The sequence below is a fragment of the Hyaena hyaena genome, unplaced genomic scaffold, assembly GCF_003009895.1.
Source record: "Hyaena hyaena isolate Hyena2069 unplaced genomic scaffold, ASM300989v1 scaffold_480, whole genome shotgun sequence".
Lineage (NCBI taxonomy): Eukaryota > Metazoa > Chordata > Mammalia > Carnivora > Hyaenidae > Hyaena > Hyaena hyaena.
Window position 1 is genome coordinate 330,874 of NW_024081108.1, and position 23,115 is coordinate 353,988.

Here is a 23,115-nt window from a genome sequence, read left to right on the forward strand (position 1 = left end):
CCAAAACCAGAAGATGGAAAATAATAAAGATTAGAGCAGAAATTGATGATGTCAAAATTAAAAGAACAGTAGAATAGATCAATGAAACCAGGAGCTGGTTCTTTGCAAGAATTAACAAAATTGATAAACCACTACCCAGATTATCACAAAGAAAAAGGAAATGACCCAAATAAGTAATATCACAAATGAAAGAGGAGAGATCACAACCAACACTGCAGAAATGCAAACAATAAGAGACTATTATGAGAAATTATATGCTAATAAATTGGGCAATCTGGAAGAAATGCACAAATTCCTAGAAACATATAAACTACCAAAACTGAAACAAGAAGACATAGAAAATTTGAACAGACCTATAACCAGTAAATTAATTGAATTAGTAATCAAAAATTTCTCAACAAACAAGAGTCCAAGGCCAGATGACTTAACAGAGAGAGTCTACCAAATTATAAAGAAGAGTTAACACCTATTCTTTGGAACCTGGCCCAAAAAAATAGAAATTGCAGGAAAACTGCTAACATCATTCTATAAGGCCAGCATTACTTTGATTCCAAAAGCAGACAAAGATCCCACTAAAAAGGAGAACTACAGACCAATTTCCATGATAAACATAGATGCAAAAATTCTCAACAAGATACTAGCAAACTGGATCCAATAACACATTAAGAGAAGTATTCACCACAATCAAGTGGTATTTATACCTGGGATGCAGGGCTGGTTCAATAGCCACAAATCAATCAGTATCATACATCACATTAAAAAGAAAGAATAAGAACCACATGATCTCCTCAATAGATATAGAGAAAGCATCTGACAAAATACAGCATCCCTTCTTGATAAAAATACTCAAGAAAGTAGATTAGAAGGATCATATCTCAAGATCATAAAAGCCATATATTAAAGAGTGGAAGTTTGACCTCTTCCTTGCTGTTTTGGATGCGTTTTCTTTCTTTGTGTTGTTTGAATGCTGAGGTCAGGACTTCCAACACTATGTTAAATAACCGTGGTGAGAGTGGACATCCTTGTCGTGTTCCAGACCTTAGAAGGAATGCTCTCAGTTTTTTCCCATTGAAGATGATACAGTGAAGGAAATAATCAGCAAAACTAAAAGGTAACTGATGGAAGGAGAGAAGATATTTGCAAATGACATGTCAGATAAAAAGTCAGCATCCAAAATCTATAAAGAACTTATCAAACTCAACACCCAAAAAGCAAATAATCTAATGAAGAAATGGGCAAAAAACATGAAAAGACACTTTTCCAAAGAAGACATCCTGATGGCTAACAGGCACATGAAAATATGCTCAACAACACTCATCATAAAGCAAATACAAATCAAAATCACAAGATACCACCTCACACCTGTCAAAAGAGCTAACATTAACAACTCAGGCAACAACAGAAGTTGGTGAGGATGCAGAGAAAGAGGAACCCTTTTGCACTGCTGGTGAGAATACAAACTGGTGCAGCCACTGTGAAAATGGAGGCTCTTCAAAAAATTAAAAATAGAACTATCATAAGACCCAGCAATTGCAGTACAAGATATTTACCTTAAGGATACAGGGGTGCTGTTTCAAAGGGGCACATGCACCTCAATGCTTATAGCAGTAGTATCAACAATAGCCAAAGTATGAAAAGGGCCCATATGTCCATTGACAGATGAATGGGTAAAGAAGATGTAATATGTATATATATATATACATATATAATAATATATATGTATGTATATATATTATATATGTGTATCTATAATAATTATTATTAAATAATTAAATTAAATACTATTAAATATTATTATTAATATATATGTTTATATATTACATCTTCTTTACCCATTCATCTGTGTGTATATATATACACACACACACACACACACACACACACACACACAATGGCATATTACTCAGTAATCAAAAATAATGAAATCCTGTTATTTCCAAGAATTTGAATGGGACTAGAGTATATTATGCTAAGTGAAATTAGTTAGAGAAAGACAAATTCATATGACCTCATTCATATGTGGAATTTAAGATACAAAATTTAAGATACAAAACAGATAAATATAAGGGAAAGGAAACAAAAATAATATAAAAACAGGGAAGGGGACAAAGCATAAGAGATTATTAAATGCAGAGAACAAACAGGGCTGCTGGAGGGGTTTTGTGGGGGTGATGAGCTAAATGGGCAAGGGGCGTTAAGGAGGATACTTGTTGGGATGAACACTGAGTGTTATATGTAAGAGATGAATCACTGGGAATCTACTCCTGAAATCATTATAACACTATATCCTAACAACTTGTATGTAGATTTAAAAAACAGTAATAATACAGAAAAAATTAGAGTCTCCTATATGTAGCATATGGATGGGTCTTCTTTTTTTATCCATTCTGATAGCTATAACTTTTGTTGGAACATTTAGTCCATTTACATACAGAATGATTATTGGAAGATACGAATTTAGCACCATTCTATTACTTGTCAAGTAATTTCGGGAAATTTTCTCCATTCATTTCTAGTCTTTGTCGCTTTTGGTCTTTCTTTCCCAAAGAATCCCCTTTAATATAACTTTTTTAAGTTCTATTTATTTACTTTTGAGAGACAGAGAGAAAGAGTAGGGGATAAGCAGAGAGAGAAGGAGAGAGAGAAAATCAGGCAGGCTCCATGCTGTCACTGTCAGCATGAAGCCCAGTGCAGGCCTGATCCCACAAACCATGAGATCGTGATCTGAGCTAAAATCAAGAGTTGGACACTTAACTGGCTGAGCCATCCAGGCATCTCTCACTTTTCTTTTTATATTCTCCCTAAACACCATCAGATGTGTTTCTGGCTTCACTTGTATCTATTATGCTCTATGTATGAAAATGACTGTAGAACATTACCTGGGATTGAGAAAGAAAAGCAGGTGATGCATCATTTACACTTGGTATCATACTTTCAGTCTTCTGAAATTGACTTTTAATGTCATATTTTCCAGGCCCCGGTACTCCCTAAATTACAAAAGAAAAAATACACTTTCTCATTAAGAAACCACCTATAGTACCTAAGGGAACAATTGGCTAAATATATGAACCAAAGTTACAGGGTTTTTAAGCAAATTCCTACATGAAATTACTAAAGCACTTCATTAAAAGGCAAGCCAGAACAAACTTAAGAGAAACAACAAAAAATTTCCCTTAGCAAAGTTCCTAGGAACCTGAAAACATACTACTTGAAACTTTGCTGCCCTCTACCGATAGAGTTCAGAAAAAATTTATCTACTTCACATAATTAAACATTACAATGAATAAAGGTGGTTTCTATATTTCTTCTATTTAAAAGTATACAACCAAATCTTCTCTAAAAAAATATTTTTACTGTATTTTCAAGTTTCTGTTAATCTATAGATTACCTTTTTTCCAACAAATAAGCTTCAGGATATATTTTATTCCAAATACAATGTTAGAAAATGTAAGACATTAAGTTTAACTGGATACCTTATAATGGATAAAATAATTCAGCAAATACTCAGACTGATTTTTATTATCCTCAACATACTTTACTTTATATATTTATACACATATATCAGTAATTTAAATACATGTATTATATGTATTTATAAAATATATACAAGTACTACTTATATATCAAAAAGTACTATAAATTAATGATGAAATATTTTAATAATCTTGATATTATTTAATACTTTTCATCATATTAAAAAGTTTCAAATATTGTTTTATATATACTTTCTCCACTTTTTTACAATGGAAAGAATTATTCCTTAATTTATGAATTACATACTTGGATATATAATATAATTCTATCAAGAAATCCTGTCATCTCTATCATTCTATGTCCAAAACCAGTCCTACTTCTCCCCACCTCCACGGACATCACTCTGGATCCAAGCCTCCATCTCTTACCAGGATTATTGTGAAATCTTCCTAACTTCCCCCCTGCTTCCACCCTTATCCTCCTTCAGTCTGTTTCTCAACATGGCAGTTAGTGATGGATCCAGTTAAGATCCTGAGTCAGACTGTACCACTCCCCTTCTTGAATCCATCCAGTGGCTTCCAATGTCACGTTGAGCAAAAACCAAGGTCCTTAATATGATATGAATTTCACCCCCAGACTCACTATCAGCATTCTAACCTAATCTCCTATTACTTTCCCATTTCCCTTTTTTTAAGCTTTATTTTATTTATTTTGACAGAGAGAAAGAGAGAGAGAGAGAGAGAGAGAGAGAGAGAGAGAGAGATATCAAGCACGAGCAAGGGAGGAGAAGAGACAGAAGAGAGAGAATCCCAAGCAGGCTCCATGCTGTCTGCACAGAGTCCGACGCAGGGCTCTATCCCACAAACCGTGAGATCATGACTTGAGCCAAAACCAAGAATCAGGTGCTTAACCAACTGAACCACCTAGGCACCCTATTTCTCATTTCCAACACTCTGTTTATCAACAACATCAGGCATATGCCACCTCAGGACCTTTGCACTCTGTCTGGGATGTTCTCCTAGGTAACTCCAGGGCTCACTCCTTCATTTCAGTCATAACACTATTCAATGTTACCTTCTCAATGAGTCATTTCTAGGGCACCCAATCTAAATTTAATTGTCTCCCCTAAGTAACTCCTACCCCTTTTCCTACCTATTTGTTAGCCTCATAATTTTTTACTATCCAAAATATAATTTTCTGCTACATTGTAAGCCCCAAGAGGGCAGTTATGTTTTTGTTTTGTTTCCTATTGTATTTTTTGAGTACAGAGGACTATGTGAAACATAGTAGGTACTCAGTAAATGCTTGCCAGAAGAATGAATGAATGGATAGATGTATGTATTGAATCCTACATTTTCACTGATCATATAATGGATTTGGAGATAGGTTCCTCTGGGAAATAATGTGGCTCCAAGTGAGAGAAATAGCTATTTCTAACAATATAAAAATATCTTAAAGCCTACATATTAAATAATAACAGTAACACTTGGGAAATTTTTATTTAGGAGAAATTCTTATACATAAGTACCTCTTCTTATTAATAAGTTTGATTCTATAAATTTATACATAGGTCCATGTTATCTTGTCTCAAATGAACAAATCTATGTCATTATTTGGCGGCAGATAAAAAAGATTTGTTTTGGCTATGGAATGTAAGATTGTTTTTAAATCTACAAACTTATAGGAAGTTTAGAGCTAAAAAAATACTTCTACATAATTCTGTTTATATAAACCTATGAGATACATATCAAATATAGAGAATATAACTTCAAATATACATTACTAACCTATTTTTTTAATTTTACCAATATGCTATATCCATCATCTACATATAGGCAGGCTTGGTATAAAATAATCAGCTGCTGACAAATCGGGATTACCTTCCTACTGATATAAACAGTTGTGTAAGTGGTCATTATCACTTATGGTCATTACCACTATATATGGATCACAGGGAAAAGACTAAGTGTCAATGAGATAAGTGAATATACTTACTCTTGGAAATTATTTTGCATAAAAGGAGAGACGAAATTTTGACCTCTTCAATGAATATCTTTTTCCTTTTTTACTGTTTTTTTTTAATAAAGTTCCTAATGCTACTGAATTTATTTCACTAAAATAAGATATAGCAGTAAAATTAGCCCTTGCTTCTAAAAAGTTAGGCTTAGGACAATTAATTTTTTTTTTTAATAGAGGACTATGAGGCACTAAGCACTCAGGACAAGCCTCTGTTTATGACAATATAAAGGTGAAAAGACTTTGAGAAGACCAAACCCTAGGCACAGGATGAAAATGTGATAATACTTACCTGCATTTTTAAATTGTTATCAACAGACTACCCACATGAGTATCAACCTATTAAATACATAGTTCCCTTCACCACAGCATCTCATCTGAGATCTAGAGAGTCAGAATCTCATTGAGTAAAGGAATCTACACTTTTAACAAGACTCACTGATGATCCTTATGCATAATAAAGAACCACATCTCTGTCCAAAAGAGGTCACTATTACAGCATCTTCTGCTAAACACATATATCCCAAGGGAGAAGGCCTAGATCTAAGGAATATTCTGCCTTGGGAACATAAGTTAAAGATTATTAAGGCAGGTTGTTTATGACATCTTTTAATGTGAAACCTAATAAAAATGGGCCTCTTCTTTTAAATAAAGTATAATCATCCATTTGATCAGATGGCATGCAAGGATTAGGGAGACTAGGGGAAGCCATACGATTTTACCTTTACTCCTCTACCTTGGAGTCACCATCAGAAGTATTTATTCTTTTAATTAAAAATACTAAAAGTTTAGGGACACCTGGGTGGCTCAGTCGGTTAAGCATCCAACTTCAGATCAGGTCATGATCTTGTAGTTCACGAGCTGGAGCCCTGCATCAGACTCTGTGATGACAGTTCAGAGCCTGGAGTCTATTTTGGATTCTGTGACTCCCATTCTCTCTGCTCTACCCCCGCCCACTCATGCTGTCTCTCTCTCTCAAATATAAGTGTAAAAAAATTTTTTTAAATACTGAAAGTTTACTATGTGCAAAGCACTGGTATATACTAATAAATGAAGCATGGGGTCTACTTTTGAGAAGCTCACACTTGGTAAATGGTTCTAAAACTAGTCTGCACAAGAGGATCGTTTGGGGAATTTATAAAAATAACAATGACTCATTCCACCTTATTCAAATTAAAGCCCAGACAATTTTTTTTTTAATTTAAAGCTTTCTGGTTGATTTCTATTTATTTATTTGTTTGTTTTTGCCCCTGCAAATAAATCTTTATTTTCGTGGTTTTACACAACTCCTACATCTACTACAGAGACTTAGAGAATCTGAGACTCTACTTTCACAGCATTATTTTAGCTTGTCTCTCTAGAAATTTTACTTTATTTTTTGTTGTTGTTATTGTTATAAGTAAAATCTACTTACATAAGGATTTTTATTAAAAACAACAAATGACCCTAAATCTCTAATGCCCATTAAATCTTTCTAAAATCTAAATTTTGAGGGACGTCAGGGTGGCTCAGTCAGTTAAGCGGCCAACTTTGACTCAGGTCATGATCTCGTGGTTCCTGAGTTCAAGCCTTGCATCAGGCTCTGTGCTGAGAGCTCAGAGCCTGGAGCCTGCTTCAGATTCTGTGTCTTCCTCTCTCTCTGCCCCTTCTCTGCTCACACTCTGTCTCTCTGTGTCTCAAAAATAAATAAACATTAAAAAAATTTAATAAAGAAATAAAATCTAAATTTTGAAACTTTCTTGAAGCTTTTTGAATCTTTTTTTAATCATATGTTATTTTTTTTAAGTCCAAGTTAGCTAACATGCAGTATAATAATGGTTTCAGGAGTAGAATTTAGTGATTCATCATAAATGCCTTCCTTCATGCCCATCACTCATGTAGTCCATATCCCCACCCAACATTCCTCCAGCAACCTCGGTTTCTTTTCTGTATTTAGGAGTCTCTTTTGGTTTGCCTCCTCTCTGTTTTTATATTATTTTTCCTCCCCTTCTCCTATGTTCATCTATTTGATTCTAATGTGCAGTCAAGATGGAGACCTAAATCAGTTTTAAAATCACATTGCTAGGCCTCATCCGGGAGCAGTCACTTTCCAATGGTTCTGTAACCACTGTTGTTTCATAGAGTTTCAGAGTCCCCTTCATGTAAATAAGGACTACAGTGAGACCAGGTTGCCAAGTACTTCTTTCAGCTTGCATCCCGTAATTCTAACTTCTGTAGCCATATTTTTAATTCTCTAATTCTCTAAATCTCTGTCCATGCTTGAATAAACCTCCATATTTCCAAGGATATTAATTATAATTTTATCTATAGTTCTGCTCTCTTTATTGTCTGTTTCCTTGGAGTTTTATTGATGTTGGGTTTTTTTGTTTGTCTTTCTCTGTGTTTTGCATTGGAGGATTTCCTCAAATGTCTGGTGATCCCTTGTTCCCCGTTCAGATTTAAGAATAAGCCACTAAAAGAGTTGATTGAAAAATTCATATATGGATAGATTTGATTGAAACCCATTGGACTTCATTATGCTGTGATGGAATCATAACTCATTAGCAGGCCCCCAACTATCAGTCTTTTCTCAAGTCTGATGACAATTTATGTGAGTGGGAATGGTACCTGGAACTCTCTCCGATTCTGTATATAAACTTTCACTTAAACCCTCCATTTTCTTCTTGTCTTACTCATAGTTATGAAAAATTTAAAACATGCAAAAAATAAAAAGTATAGTTTAATAAACTCCCACATACCCATCATCCAGGGTCAAAAATAATTCTCAACTCATGTCTAAATTTATTTCCTAATCCCACCAGCTTCCTCAATTCTAACCCCAATGTTGAGGAGGCAAATCCAAAGTATCATAATTTTATCAATACATACTTCAGCATGTATTTCTAAAAAATAAGGGACACTTTTTAACATAAAAAACAAAGTCATTTTTCCAGCTAAAAACAAACCAAATAATTATTTGATTCCTTATTTATTCAGAGTTCTAATTTTTGTGACTGCCTCAAATTTATGTGTACAATAATAATAATAATGGTATGTTTGTCTGAATCAGAACCCAATTAAAGTCCACACTTATAAGGATCAATGTTTTTTTATTAAAATATTTAAAAATTCCCAAATCTTTAATTTTCACAATAGTACTTTCTTTTTTTTTCTTTTATAATTTATTGTCAAGTTGGTTTCCATATAACACTCATTGCTCATCCCAATGAGTGCCCTTCCTCATGCCCATCACAAGGGGTCAATTTTTTAAGTCTCTTATAATCTTATAATCTCTACGTTCTTCTCCATCACTTTATTTTTTTTCTTTCAATTTATTTGGTGAAGAAGTTAAGTTTTTGTCCAATTTTTGAGAATTTCCCACAGTTTGTATTTTCTTGACTGAGTATCTATGTGTGTCTTGTCCCTTGTGCTTCCTGTAAGCTGGCAGTTTGTTGTAAGGGCTTGATCAGATTCTAATTTAATTTTTTTTCAAGATTACTTCATTGGTGGCTCTGTATACTTCCACCAGGAGGCACATACTATAACTGATTCTTTCTATTCTACAATGTGAGCAGCCATTAATGATAACTGACTAGATCTAGTAATTCACTAGGAGTTCTAAAATGATAATATAATTCTATAATTCCTTCTTATTTTTTGCCTGAAATACTTCTATAAAAAGAGACTTCGCTCATCAATTTTTTAGTTACCCTAAGATACAGTTCATATAGGAAAAGCAAGATAAATACTTGTTTTTTTATTTCCTTCTATTTACCAGTTTCAAACTACCAGGTAAGACTCTTGCATCTTCCAATACCAATCAATGAGTTTTTAAAATTCTAATTTTAAACTCATGTATTTAAAAATATTTAACTTAACTCATTGGAATTGTGTTGCTCATTGAGACTGATATCATCCTATCTTTGGTTGGTGGGAACCTATTTAAATGAGCCCCTGAGTCCTTTTGATATGACCCTGGGTAGTCTATCAGAGCCCCCCTGCTTTCAGGTATGAAAAGATGCTTTAGATTCTTCAGATACAATTCCTGCTCCAGACCTGGAATCATCCATTTCTCCAAGGAGCTTTGATTCTTTTTATCTGGAGTCTAGAAATACCCTCCATTTTTGTTATTTGTTACATCATCTCATGCCTTTCCCCTTTTATCTCAATGTCCCTAAATCCAGACACTATTTCATGTGATTTCTCCACCAACAGACCTCACATCTTCTCTTGGAGTGGAGGTGAAAAAGTCGCCCAGCTATAGGAAATTGTGCTTCTTATCCAGATTATCACTAAGTCTGCTGTTTTCAGTTCAGTACCACCTGCCACCTTCCAAAGTAATTAATATTCCTGGGCTTTTTGAAGGTACTATAAGGTAAACTGGGTTTTTTGGTGGCATTCCTCTCTGAAGGTATTTACATAGCAGCTTTTTCCATTCTACCATTTTACATTTACCCATCAACTGTCACATTTACCGTTTGTCCATCCACTTTCCATTTTTGAAAACTAAAGATATCTTTTATCTATTATCATCTTCTCTCTCATTCTTTTTGTGTTTATAGTATTGCACCTTTCATATTCTTTTATTTATTAACTTAATAGGATTTGGGAGTGTTATGGGCTAAAGTGTTGTCCCTCTAAAATTCATATGTTGAAGTCTTAACACCCATTACTTGAGAATATAACTGAGATAAGGACTTTAAGTTAAAATTAGGTTTTCAGAGTTGGCCCTAATTTTATATGACTGGTATCTTCATAAGGAAAGGAATCTTGAATATAGATATGAGTGTGCATAGTGGAAAGATCATGTGAAGACACAAAGAGAAGACACCTATTTACAAGCCAAGGACAGAGATCTCAGAAGAAATCACTGGAAACACCCTGATTTCGGACTTCTAGCCTCCAGAACTGTGGGAAAATAAATTTCTTCTGTTTAAGCCTCTCAGTCTGTGGTACTCAGTTATGATAGTCCTACCAAATAGAGAGAGCATAGCAGAATTCTCACACATTCATGACATCAAGGCTTTTCTTTCTAGGAAGCAACTTTATTTGTGCCAGTAGGGCTCAGTTGGGTTTATGCCTGAAGAACTGAGCCCCAAAAACCACGGGACATAGTTTTATATATATATTTTTTTTATATATTTTTGTCTCCTATATATATGGTGACACACAAACATGAATTTGATTAAGTGGTCTCACGTTACAAGGTTGTGAGGGATGTTGTTTTGTACATGTATAGCCAGGTTGCCTTGAGGATTTTGTTTTTGTTTTTGTTTTTCTCCTTAGGGAGGGGACCCTACCACAGGAGGAAGCTAAGATAAAAGCATGGATTCAATCTATCATGTTCAACCAAAAGTCTGTCTACCCCATTCTACAAAAACTAAAAATATAAAGGATTTCACGAAGCTAGAAATGTAGCAGAAAATATAACACTGGTATAAGCCAAGTCTAAGAGTTGTGGTGATGGCAACTTTGAGAAGGAAAAAGTCAGCTTTACAGTAGTTTTGACACCTAATAGTTCAACAATATTAATTGACTAGATGGAACTACAGACTGATGAATACCACCCATAACTTTTGACTTTTCTGCATGCCTCTTTGAAATACAGAAGATAGTTTGCAAGATCTCTGATATTTGCATAGAACATAGTAGCATACATGTAGTGTCTGAACCTATGTCATGAAATTAAACTGATTATTCCAATATAGAATTCAAAATAAAAAATACTAAAACTGACAATATTATAATTATTACCAAATGAGACTTGGTGCAGTAAGATCCAGATAGAAGTCCATTTTTAAGATTTTCTTTGTTTCAGGGTGCCTGGGTGGCTTAGTCTGTTGAGTGTTCGACTTCAGCTCAGGTCATGATCTTGTGGTTGGTGAGTTGGAGGCCCGGATCAGGTTCTGCACTGACAAATCAGAACTTGGAGGCTGCTTCGGATTCTGTGTCTCCTCTCTCTCTGCCCCTTAACCTCTCTCTCTCTCTCTCTCAAAAATAACATTAATTTTTTAAGTATTTTCATTTTTTTCTATATACTTAAGTTTCATATCTAATTTAATTGTTGCTTGTTCTTCCAGTATAATTTTTTAAATGGCCTCATTCTAAAGTTTTAGCATCATATATCCTATACCCATGCTAAAATGCCATGACATATAGAAAATGTGTGTGGGATTCAATGTCTTTATTAGCATCCATCTAGGTATCACAAAAAGGTTTTATTGTAGTTTAGAGGCTTTTCTTAGTCTATAAAACCCTCAATTCTGCAATCAATACTTTCTTAGTTAATGCCTTTAATTCTCCCTATCCTTGATCCTTCTTACAAATAAAATGAAGAAACTTTAATTCCCTATATTTACTGAGTACTACTGTGTGGCAGGCACTATACTTGATATATTCCTATGTTACCTTTAATCCTTAAAAATCCTGCAAGATGGACATAATTCAAGTTTGCCCAAGATCCAGAGAGATTAAATAACTTAGCTTTAAATACAACTGTGGGGGCACAAAGTAAACTAAGGTCTGAGTAACTACAAGCCCCCCTTTTTTTTCAAAAAGTATTACAAAAGTGCAATATTGCAGACATGACAAAAAAATGATTGAAAAAGTGATTGAAAAATATTTATTAGCCTATTATTTAGTAACATGCCCTGCTTTATATATTCTAGAATGTAGCCAAATAAGTGATCCCAGCTGATACCATATAGATTAGAAAAATGAGGCAATTGAGTCCAGCAAAACCAGAGAATCATTGTTAATCAAGGTTAATTCCAGTAGACGTGGAATTAGTGTGAGTTGTTTTGCTAAATTATGTACAAGGCACTGATCTCTGGTAAAGGTATGAAACTACTGACTAATAATCTTGCTTTGCAATTATGGCTCCCATAAATTTCAGAGTGGTTGGTACAAGCTTCTTTGCATTATTCATTGATAGCAGTGAGATTGATGATTTGCCACTGGCCTTGGTGAGGCTCCTGGAGGGCTTTACTGTTGGTACTGGTTATGTAGCAAAATATCCTATTTGGCCAACAGAGTATAAGAAACTGTGGAAAAACTCTATTTGGGGCTCCCAGATTCTGAGCTGTTCATGACTGTGCCAGTAGCTTCTGATCCACAACATAATGCATGTCCTGGTATGGCCTTAGAGAAGGAAGACAATTAGAGCTCACTTCTCTAGAACCCTTGTAGCCTTTAACTATAAAGAATAGTCTCACTTTAACGTTGTTGCTATTTGTATTTTTTTTCTGCAATAAACTGTACATGTAACCACTGTAATCTGGGGCCCTAAGTCTTTGGCAATCAAACCCTATGTGCCACTATTAGTGCAATCGTGAAAAATATATTGTTTTTGTTGTTATATTATTGTTGTTTTAGGATACTACCTTTTAGGGTGACTGCTTATGCAGCAAGAAATGACAGAAACATTACTAATATTTACTAAGCACCTTGTCAGGTATTATTTATTAATATTTACTAATTTACTAATATTTACTAATACTACTTGCCAGGTATTATTTCAATTCACAGATACAGAAGCTGTCACAAAGAAATTAAATTAGTTCCAAAAGCAACAGAGTTTGTACACAGAGACAGATCTTATTGGTTGCTACCACAATCCCAATTTCCAACCTCCCTTTCCACACCCTTCTGCCAGATAAGGGTGGCCATGTGACATAGTCCTGGCTAATGAATGTAAAGAATCAGTGGAGAGTGTGAGGTATAAATACATGCTGGAAGCAATCTGTATATCTGGAAATGATCAGTACTTAGAAGTAGTATCTGAAGCCATGAAACTAAATGTGGTTTCTGGGAAAATTATATAAAGAATGGGTGGAGAACATTATGTAATATTTGTGATTCTTTTATATTATATATTTTATATTATTTTAATATTATTTTATATTAATTTATATTATATTCTTAATACCATTAATCTTCTTTAATGGCCTATATGAATTAATGAATCATTCTAATCTTGAGATTTTATCTAATAATTTTTCAATCATTTACCATATTCTTCAGCTAATAACTAGGCTAAATATTTTGACAAGATTGATGATTACTCCATTTTCCAAAGCTAATTAAAATTTTTTTAACATTTTTATTTATTTCTGAGAGAGAGACAGCATGAGCATGGGAGGGTCAGAGAGAGGGAGGGAGATACAAAATCTGAAACAGGCTCCAGGTTCTGAGCTAGCTGTCAGCACAGAGCCCAACACGGGGCTTGAACCCACTAACCATGAGATCATGACCTGAGCCAAAGTCGGACACTTAACCTACTGAGCCACCCAGGTGTCCCCAAAGCTAATTAAATGTATCTATTCTAATTCCTAAAAACATGATGATACTTCACACTCTTTTTCTATTTTTGATATAATATAGTAAGGAGAAACAAAAACAACTTAAAAGTGAAAGTTTGCCACCTAAAATATTTTCAGTGTGCTTATATCAACATAATTTTTGCTATGATTATACTTAGCATTATATTCTTAATAAAAGAAAATAGCCTCTTCATTTAAAATTAAATATAGTGTATGAGTATGTCCCAGATATAATTAACTCTTTAAGTGACTCATTATAATGACTGGCCAGAGAAATGTGTAACTCTGACTTGAGAGTGTAGAAAGGAACATACGCCTATTAAGTTCATTTTCATAACTGCAATATATATTTTGGTTCATTTAGACAGCATAATGAATTCTTTCTGATGTCAGAAACCAAACATCCTACGTGTGATTTTTTAAAAGAACAAATTAAATAGAACCAAATCAAATAAACATGGTATGAAAAACTCTAAGTGAACAAAATAGATTTGAAAAGTTAGTGTATTAATCAATAATAGCACTATAAATGTCACTGAGTCTCAGATACAACACTTTGGTTATACATCACTGAAATTAGAAAATTAAGTAAGTGACAGGAAATACAGTGTAGGATAAATCATAAACTAGTTAGCTTACCATATGTTCAGTAACAGAAATAAAAAACAAAAGTAGCTTTTCCATGTAAATCTAGAAAGCATATCAGGAGAGGCAGAATTCAAATATAAGCTGCTAGATTTGACTATATATTGTTGCTTTGGAAAATGGAGTTATTTTATGCAGTTTGAATTATTCCAATGTGAAATTGAGCAAGGCTGATAAAAAGCTACTTAGATACCTTAATATATCTGCTGAAATAATAGTTCCTATCAACACTGGTGTTTGTAATTCAGGTTAGTCAAAATACAGTAAATCTGAAGCTACCCTTCCAAGTTCTGAACTAAAGGTGACTAAATGTGGCTATCCTGAAAAATATTACTACAATGATCAACAATTATGTAAGAGTGTTGTGCTCAAGTATCTTTGACCAAGAGAAACTATATACAAATAGTCTATATAGTTTCCCCATAATTACTAGATCCTATATGGTGGACTATCTAGTAGCGGTCAAGATTTATAACATCTATTTTAGTAAATTAGTAACATGTAAATGTTCAGAGTTCATTAACATTTACTACTCTATAATGCAACATGAACTTCTGAAGAGTTACTTATTATGAGTATGTTCTTCCTACTCTTTGCAAACCCAAATTCCTCTTTTTAAGGGAAAAAGACACAATAACACTTAATGAATAATAGACAATTGAACACATCCAAACGAAATAATGTTAAAAGTTCTAAATCTTAAATGGAACTAAAGGATCCACATAAGATTAACTGACATTATATTAACAAGGATGAAGTATTCAAATGTCTACTGGAGCCAGGCAGGCAAAGGAGAGTTGCATGGAAAATGGTACACTGGAGATCAGTCACTCCCAGGGGCAGCATTTAATCAGCTCCAATTGATTGTTGTTATGATGCATTGTTGCTTGTTTTTGTTTTAAGAAAAGCTGAAAATCTGGATTTGTATATGAAAAGCAACAAGTTACAAATGTTGCCAATTAATTCCATTTTTTATAACTACAAATTGGCCATAGTCCACCTGATTAAATTCAACCCATTGACTCCTAGATTCCACACTCTGCTTAGTCTTAGTCTAAATATATCAAGAATATACCTCCTTATGTAAATTCCTACATATACCTTGAAATCTCACAAAATCAAAGGTTTGATAAATGAGTTGGAGTTTTCCATGCTTTGTTGCAGTATCAGGATGAAATTATAATGTTCATAATTACAAGTGATTAGCAGAGACTGGATTGATAGTTCTGAAACTAGGATTGCCTTAGTCTGAAATAATCTCTGAAATGCTGTGTAGGAAAGGGAGCCAATTACTCCTATTTACTTTCACTAGATTACTGTTCAATGATCAGACTACTGAATCACATCAAAGGTACTTACTGCCTAATAACATGAAGAGTCTGTTTTGTCTTCACAATTCTTGTTATGAAAACGTCAATCTAACTTTTTGTGACATTCACAAATTGGTGAACACAATAAATTAGAAGTTTCCATACTCCTCTAAGAAGTATATGGGGATATGTTGGTGGCAACCAAAAAAAATGAAGTGTGAAATTAGACTCAGATGGACAGATTTATAGACCCCCCTGAGCAGATAAAGTAATGAAAGTACCAGAATAAGAGCTTTCACTGACTGTGTGGTGGAATGTTAATATGGATTTCATAGGGATGGGAAGGTCAAGAAAATGATGGGGAAATTCTAATTCGCAAAATTGAGGATAGTTGTGATTATCCAAAAAAAAAAAAAAAAAAAACCATAAATTTTCAGTGTGTTTCTTTGCCTATATCTTCAACTGCAGTGTTCATAAAGTTTGGCACCTATGTACTCCTTAATGGGTAATCAGTATACATGAAGAACATCAATTTAAGGTAATTTTTAGAAGATGTGTTTCTTAATTTTCTTGATAAAAAATAACCATAATGTTTTTATATTAACAATAAAATAAGTTTTATTTTGATGAGAAGGATAATATTGTTTGCAGTCTTTCACCAAGGTAGCACTATGCAACTCAATGGTGGATAGCTTAATTTATAATTTACGTAACATTTGCAATTGATTTCTCATGTTAGCTTCTACTAAATTAGAAATCTTAAATTCACAATCATAGATCATTGTAAATGTCACCAAGTGTTTCGTGCTTGCCAGATAAGTCTGGATATTCATATTAAACACAAATGGCCCAGAAATTATGGAGAGACGGCTCACTGCAGACTACTTTCAGCACTCTAATAGATGATAAATTCTAACTTTTTACAGCCAAATGCTGGAAGGTTGGATGTTTCAACTTGGAAGACAACAGTAAATGTATTTCTAATTCACTCTTGTTTTCAGTTCTGGAAATTATTTCTTCATGCTCTGTTGCAACATTTGGATGTGGTTTATATATTAGTTAAAGAACATGTCATCAGTTTCTTTCTCCAAAAACTAAAAAACACATTGAGCTGGGGAAAAGTCCAAATGTCAGATTCAAGCAATTTGTATTGCAGTTTCATTATCTTTAAAAATCCAGAGAAAATATTGCCAACATTTAAAAGCACAGTATTTTGGTGTGGAAGTATTCAAGGTACTAAGTTATCTCACTTGAACAGAACACATGAAATCATAATGGTCTTTGCTGACATTAAATTATATTTTATTTCAACAGCTCATATAATCAACTGTCCCCTCAGCAGCATTCTTAATTTTGGTGTGACCAAACATACTATTGTGTGTTGTATCCATTACTCATTTCTTTTTTATCCATATTTAAAATCCATGTATACATTGAGTGCAATTTGAATATATTCATTCTTTTCCGTTTTTATTTCAAATCCGATTTAAAATCAGAAAGCATACTGTTGATTATCAACTGTTTTCTCTAAACAAAGATTGCCATTCAGGTGGAATCTCTTATTTACATAACACTCTTCCATGCTGAGAATGTGGTTGGTGCTACCCATTGCTGATCCCAATGCATGTTTTCAAGTCCACATGTACCATAAAATTAAATCACTTCTCCCTTTGCTTGAGTTTTCAAAGATAATTATAATTAAAATTGTCAAATGCTTCCCTAAATATGTATGTAGCATAAATGAGCAAGGGTCCATTCATATCCTGCAAATCAGTAGTTTAACACAAGTATGAACCAAAATACCTCCTAGCCAAGGTGCTGGGAGGGCTGCACTCCTGGAAACTCTAGGAGGGAATTTGTTTACTTGCTTTTCCAGTTTTTAGAGGTTGGGTCATGGTCCTGTACTACTCAACCTCTGTTTCCACCATTACATTGCCTTCACTGACTCTCCTGCATCCCTCTTATAAGGACCCTTATAATCACATCGGGATATCCAGGTAATCCAGGATAATCTCCTCATCTGAAAATATTTAACAATTATACCTGCAAGATCTTTTACCATGTAAGGTAATATATTCACAGGTTCCAAGAATTAAGCATCTTTAGGACGTTACTTTGTGCTTACCACACAAGGCTCACGTTCTTGGGCCTCTTTTCTCCTTCAATTATATCTTGGTGGTAAATTTTTACTGCCTTGTTAATATTTCAATATATTCAAGGGGATTTTTTTAATTCACTTCTCTAATTGTCTTAAGACAATTACAGATTTCATTGGATTATCTAGTCTTAGTGTATTTTCAGAGACTTGCACAAATAACTCAGTACTTCAAGATTCCTGTCATTAAAAACATTTACCTATTTTAGCTTTTTATTTTTTTTTTTTGAAGCTTGATTAAACAAGTTTGTGCTTCTGAACTTTAATTCCAGAGTGTTGTAATCTTTACATATTTTCATTTCATTCCCTTCTCAATCATTATGACCTTAAAACTTATTATCCCCCATGTTACAAATGAGAAACCTAATCATTAAGTAAGTTGAAGAACTTGCCCCTGCTAGTAAGAAGGGGATTTTTTTAAATGTATTAAACTTGTCAAAGATATTAATAAGTAGTTTATCTTATTTTTTATAGAAGATATTTTTAACCTTAAAAGTTCCTTATTTCCTTATAGAAAATAGATGTTACAGAATTTTATTTCACCTAGGTCTACCCGTTCTTATTTTATCTCTTTGTTTTGTGTTTAATTTGCCCTTTTTTCTATTTTCTGAAAATGAAAACTGATTTCATTGACTGTATTACACATTTCTTCTTTTCTAATATAAATATTAATTCTATATATTACCCACTAAGTACTTACTATGTTAGCTCCATCTTAAAAATAATGATAAGCTGTGTTTTCACTTTCATTCAGCTAAAAGTATTTTCTAATTTCTCTTATGATTTCTTGTTTCACCTGAGGTTTATTTAAAAGTACTTTGCTCAATTTCCAAATACATGTGAATTTTCCATACAACTTTAGGTGATTGGTTTTTTATTAAATCTATTATGATAAAAGTGCATACTTTCTATCATTTCAATACTTTTAAATATATTGAAACTTGTTTTATTGCCTAGAATAGGGTAATATGTGAGTGAATACCCTATGTGCACTTGAAAATATGCATATCCTAGTGTTTTTCGGTGGTGTGTTCTACAAATGTCTACTAGATAAAAATGACTAATAGTGTTGTTCAAGTCATCCCTAAGCTCGCTAATGTTTTGTATCCTTGTTCTATCAATTATTGAGACCAGAGTGGTGAAATATCTAGCTTTAATTGTGAATTAGCCTATTTTTGCCATTCTATTCTGTTTTTGCTTCATGTATTTTGAATCTGTTTATACATGCATACGTATTTAATATTATTATATCTTCTTGATGAACTCTTTCTTTTTCATTATGAAATATCTCTCTTTATCTCTGGTAATATTCCTTTTTCTCATATCTACTTTCTCTGATAAACCCATTTTACATTAGTGTTTGCATGGTTATATAATTTTCCATTTTTTTACTTTTAACCTATGTGTATCTATATATTCAAAGTGTGTTTCTTAGAGATAGTATAGTTCTTTCTTGCTTTTAAAACCCATATGACAGGGCACCTGGGTGGTTCAGTCAGAAGCATCCAACTTTGGCTCAGGTCATGATCTCACAGTTCGTGAGTTTGAGCTCCGTATCGGACTCTGTGCTGGCAGCTCAGAGCCTGGAGCCTGCTTCAAATTCTGTGTCTCCCTCGCTTTCTGCTCCTCCCCCACTCATGCTCTGTCTCTCTCAAAAATAAACATTTTTTAAAAATCTGTAATTAAAGTAAATAAATAAAACCATATGACAATCTCTGCACTTTAATTGAAGTGTTTACACAATTTAGATTTAAAATAATTATTTATATGTTCACATATTATTGATAGATGCATAGTTTTTTAATACTCTCTACTTGTACCGTCGGTCCTTTGGGTTTTTTCTCCTTTCATAGCCTTCTTTTGGATTAGTTGAATATTTTTTAATGATTCTGTTGTATTTTCACTACTATCTTATTAGTAATTTCCCTTTAATTCCTTTTTAGTGGCCCCTCTAGATATCTTTAACATCACAGTCTACCTTCAAATAATAGTATCCTACCACATGTATAGTGTAAGAATTTTCTATCAGTATTTTTCAATTTTCTTCATTCCTTACACTGAGTTATGTTGTCTTACATTTTGTTTCTACATATGTCATAAACCTCCAAACATTAATATTATTAATTATGCTTTAGACAACCAATTATCTTTCAAAGGGATTTCTAAAAAGTCAAAACATCATTCATATTGGTTTATGTATTTACCATTTCTGGTACAGTAGGAGTGTCAGTGTCAAAGGAGTCTGGGTACATGCAAATTTCTTATATCTTCTAGACATGCCTGAATCTGATTTCTTATACTCCATTTCCACTTCATTATACATTATTGCTATACACTCCAAACTTTATGGCCAATTGGTTAGAAAAACCCAGTTCATGATGGCAAGCTTAGGCTACATGGTCAGCCGATATGCTATGATTAGGTACTCAGTTTCTATCAAGACCCAGGAGTATGCCAGAGCTGTTTCTCACAAAGAAAACAGTTCTCTGCAGTAGAGGACATAGAAGGATCCCAAAATCCTAGCGGTATATACTCTTATTTTCATATTAGTACTTGCCAGAATTTTTCTACTACATTCCAATTTTCAACAGACACTTCAAGTATGATCAAATCTTCTGAACTCAGAGGCCCAAGTGAAAAAGTAGCTTGCAATGCAGCCTGGACTTGCTATAGAACCTTCTCTTATTCTAGATAAAAACCAGCAGATTTATCTGTAGCTCAATAAATGAGCCAAATTAACACACTCAGATGTGATATACATTTCTCCCTAAAAATCATAAAGGTATGCCAAGAGGTGTACTTTTTTTTTAATGGTAGGGATGTGGAAGGAATATCAACTTGCCTTTCACCTTGGAGGGGATATCCTGACATAATCTGAACCACTAGACCCCAAAAACGCACTGAAATAGGAGGTCCCTGAAATTTTATAGAGTTTAGCTCCTACCTTCTGGCCTGCATATGTCTTCCTAAGGCATATCAAGTTCATGCTACCTCCTGCTCATGAAATCTTATCATCCTAATTCCATCAATATGGAATTGGCTATGTTGTTTTACTTCAATATAGACACTGTATCTGGGACAGCAGCTACAATCTTCACCACAACCTGATTAGTTTATGATGATACACAATCATTCCCTAAAATTCATCTGACTTCTCCACAAATAAAAACTGGATAGTTAATAGAAATGTAATAGGTATTATCACTACTCAATCTTTCAAGTCCTTTGATGGTGGCCCTAATTTCTGTAATCCCCTGGGATTTCAATACTGCATCAGCTTAATACCTTGGCAGGGAAAAGAATTTCTAAGGGTTTCAACTTAGCTCCTTCTACCGTAATGGTCCACATCCCATATGTCAGAGAGTAACTCTGGGGATATTGCCAGTTTCTAGGTATACCTATGCCAGTTATACTTTCAGGAACAGGAGTTATAAATACAAACTAAATATACGGACAAACTTTGCCCTCTAAGAATTTAACATGAGCTAAGACCCCATCTATCAAGTGATTACCATAACATCCACTTTGACTATTGGACCACGGTGGCATTTTAAGCCTCCAAGAATTAACATCAACTCAAAGCCAGCAACTGGTCTTCTTCACAATTTCCTTTGCCCTAGAGTATTCAAGTAACTGGGCCCATATCGCATTGTAGAAGGCTTGAAGAAGTATTTATAGAACATACATGTGGCAATACTGCTGGGTCCTCAAAGGCAGCTCTGAAGGTACCTGCTTCAACTGACACTACATCATAATCGTCCACAAGTAATAGCTCAATTGTGATGCCACTTCATGCCATGAATTACTAGTATACCATTTCCCATTGCAAAGAAATCAACATTGTGCTCAACACTCACAGGATGGCCAAACCAATTCCAAAATCTCATCTTTGATTGTATAGATTTTTGGACTCCCCTCCTAGCATCAATTCTGGATTGGTTAGAGGACAGTTGAGACACAGAAGCCAAGTTAGTAATTTGAATAGGAAATACTTAGTATAAAGAATTATTAACAGATAAAAGGTAGTCATCCACAATAACTAGTAAGAGACTCCAAGAAATACAGTAATTGCTAATGGAAGAACCATTTATACCTTTAGAACTGAAGGAGGAAAACATGGAAGAAGCTAAGAATATGGAAAAAGGTGGGGCACCTGAGTGGCTCAGTTGGTTAAGCATCCGACTCTGGTTCAGATCATGATCTCGTGGTTCATGGGTTCGAGCTCCATGTCAAGCTCTGCACTGGATAGCTCAGAGCTTGGATCCTGCTTCAGATTCTGTGTCTTCCTTTCTCTATCTGCCCCTCTCCTGCTTCTGTTCCCTCTCTCTCTTTCTCAAAAATAAATAAGTAAACATTAAAAAAATATGAAAGAAGGCAACCCCCACAAACTAAGGCTGAAATTGTGACCTAATTGGAGACAACGTGGCTGCTGCAAACTGCAGGGGATAGGAGAAGTATGCCGCTGTGCCAAAGGGCTTGATCTGATTCATAAGAAGTTGCCCACTACGGCATTGGTGTACCAGAAATGGTCCTCCAGAGAGCACTCCCCATGGCACAGGTGGGCTAAAGCTGATTTGCAGGAGGCTTTATATAATATTGATTATATATTGAATCTCATTTTTTAAATTTATTTAAATTCAAGTTAGATAACATACAGTGTAGTATGGTTTCAGGAGAACCCAGTGATTCATCACTTATATATAACACCCAGTGCTCATCCCAACAGGTGCCCTCCTTAATATCCATTACCCATTTAGCCCATCCCCCTACCCATCTCCCCTCCAGTAACCCTCAGTTTGTTCTCTGTATTTAAGAGCCTCTTATCATACAGAAGGAATTTTAAGTTATGATATAAAACTCAAAAGCCATAAAAGGGAACAGTGATAAATTTGGCCATGAAAATATCCAAAACTACTGTACTACAAAAATTACCATAGCCAAACTCTAAAGTCAAGAAACAAACTGGGAGATAATATTTGCAACCCAATCACAAAAAGGTAAACTTTAGTATATACAAAGTTCCTATAAAACTGTGAAAAGATGGTTCGAGCCCCGCGTCGGGCTCTGTGCTGACTGCCAGCTCAGAGCCTGGAGCCAATTTCAGAGTCTGTATCTCCCCCCCTCTCTCTGACCCTACACTGCTCACGCTGTCTCTCTCTCTCTCCTAGAAATAAATAAAAAAATTAAAAAAATAAAAATAAAAAAATAAAAAATA

At 34.1% G+C, this 23,115-nt stretch overlaps 1 protein-coding gene across 1 annotated transcript in view; it reads right to left on the reverse strand.

The window, feature by feature from the left end:
* STPG2 (sperm tail PG-rich repeat containing 2) overlaps nt 1-23,115 on the reverse strand; it is a 348,920-nt gene that overhangs the window by 236,557 nt on the left and 89,248 nt on the right. The window contains exon 7 of the mRNA XM_039254246.1: nt 2,880-2,987. Coding sequence (XP_039110177.1) covers nt 2,880-2,987 — 108 coding nt within the window. The remainder of the gene's footprint in view (nt 1-2,879; nt 2,988-23,115) is intronic.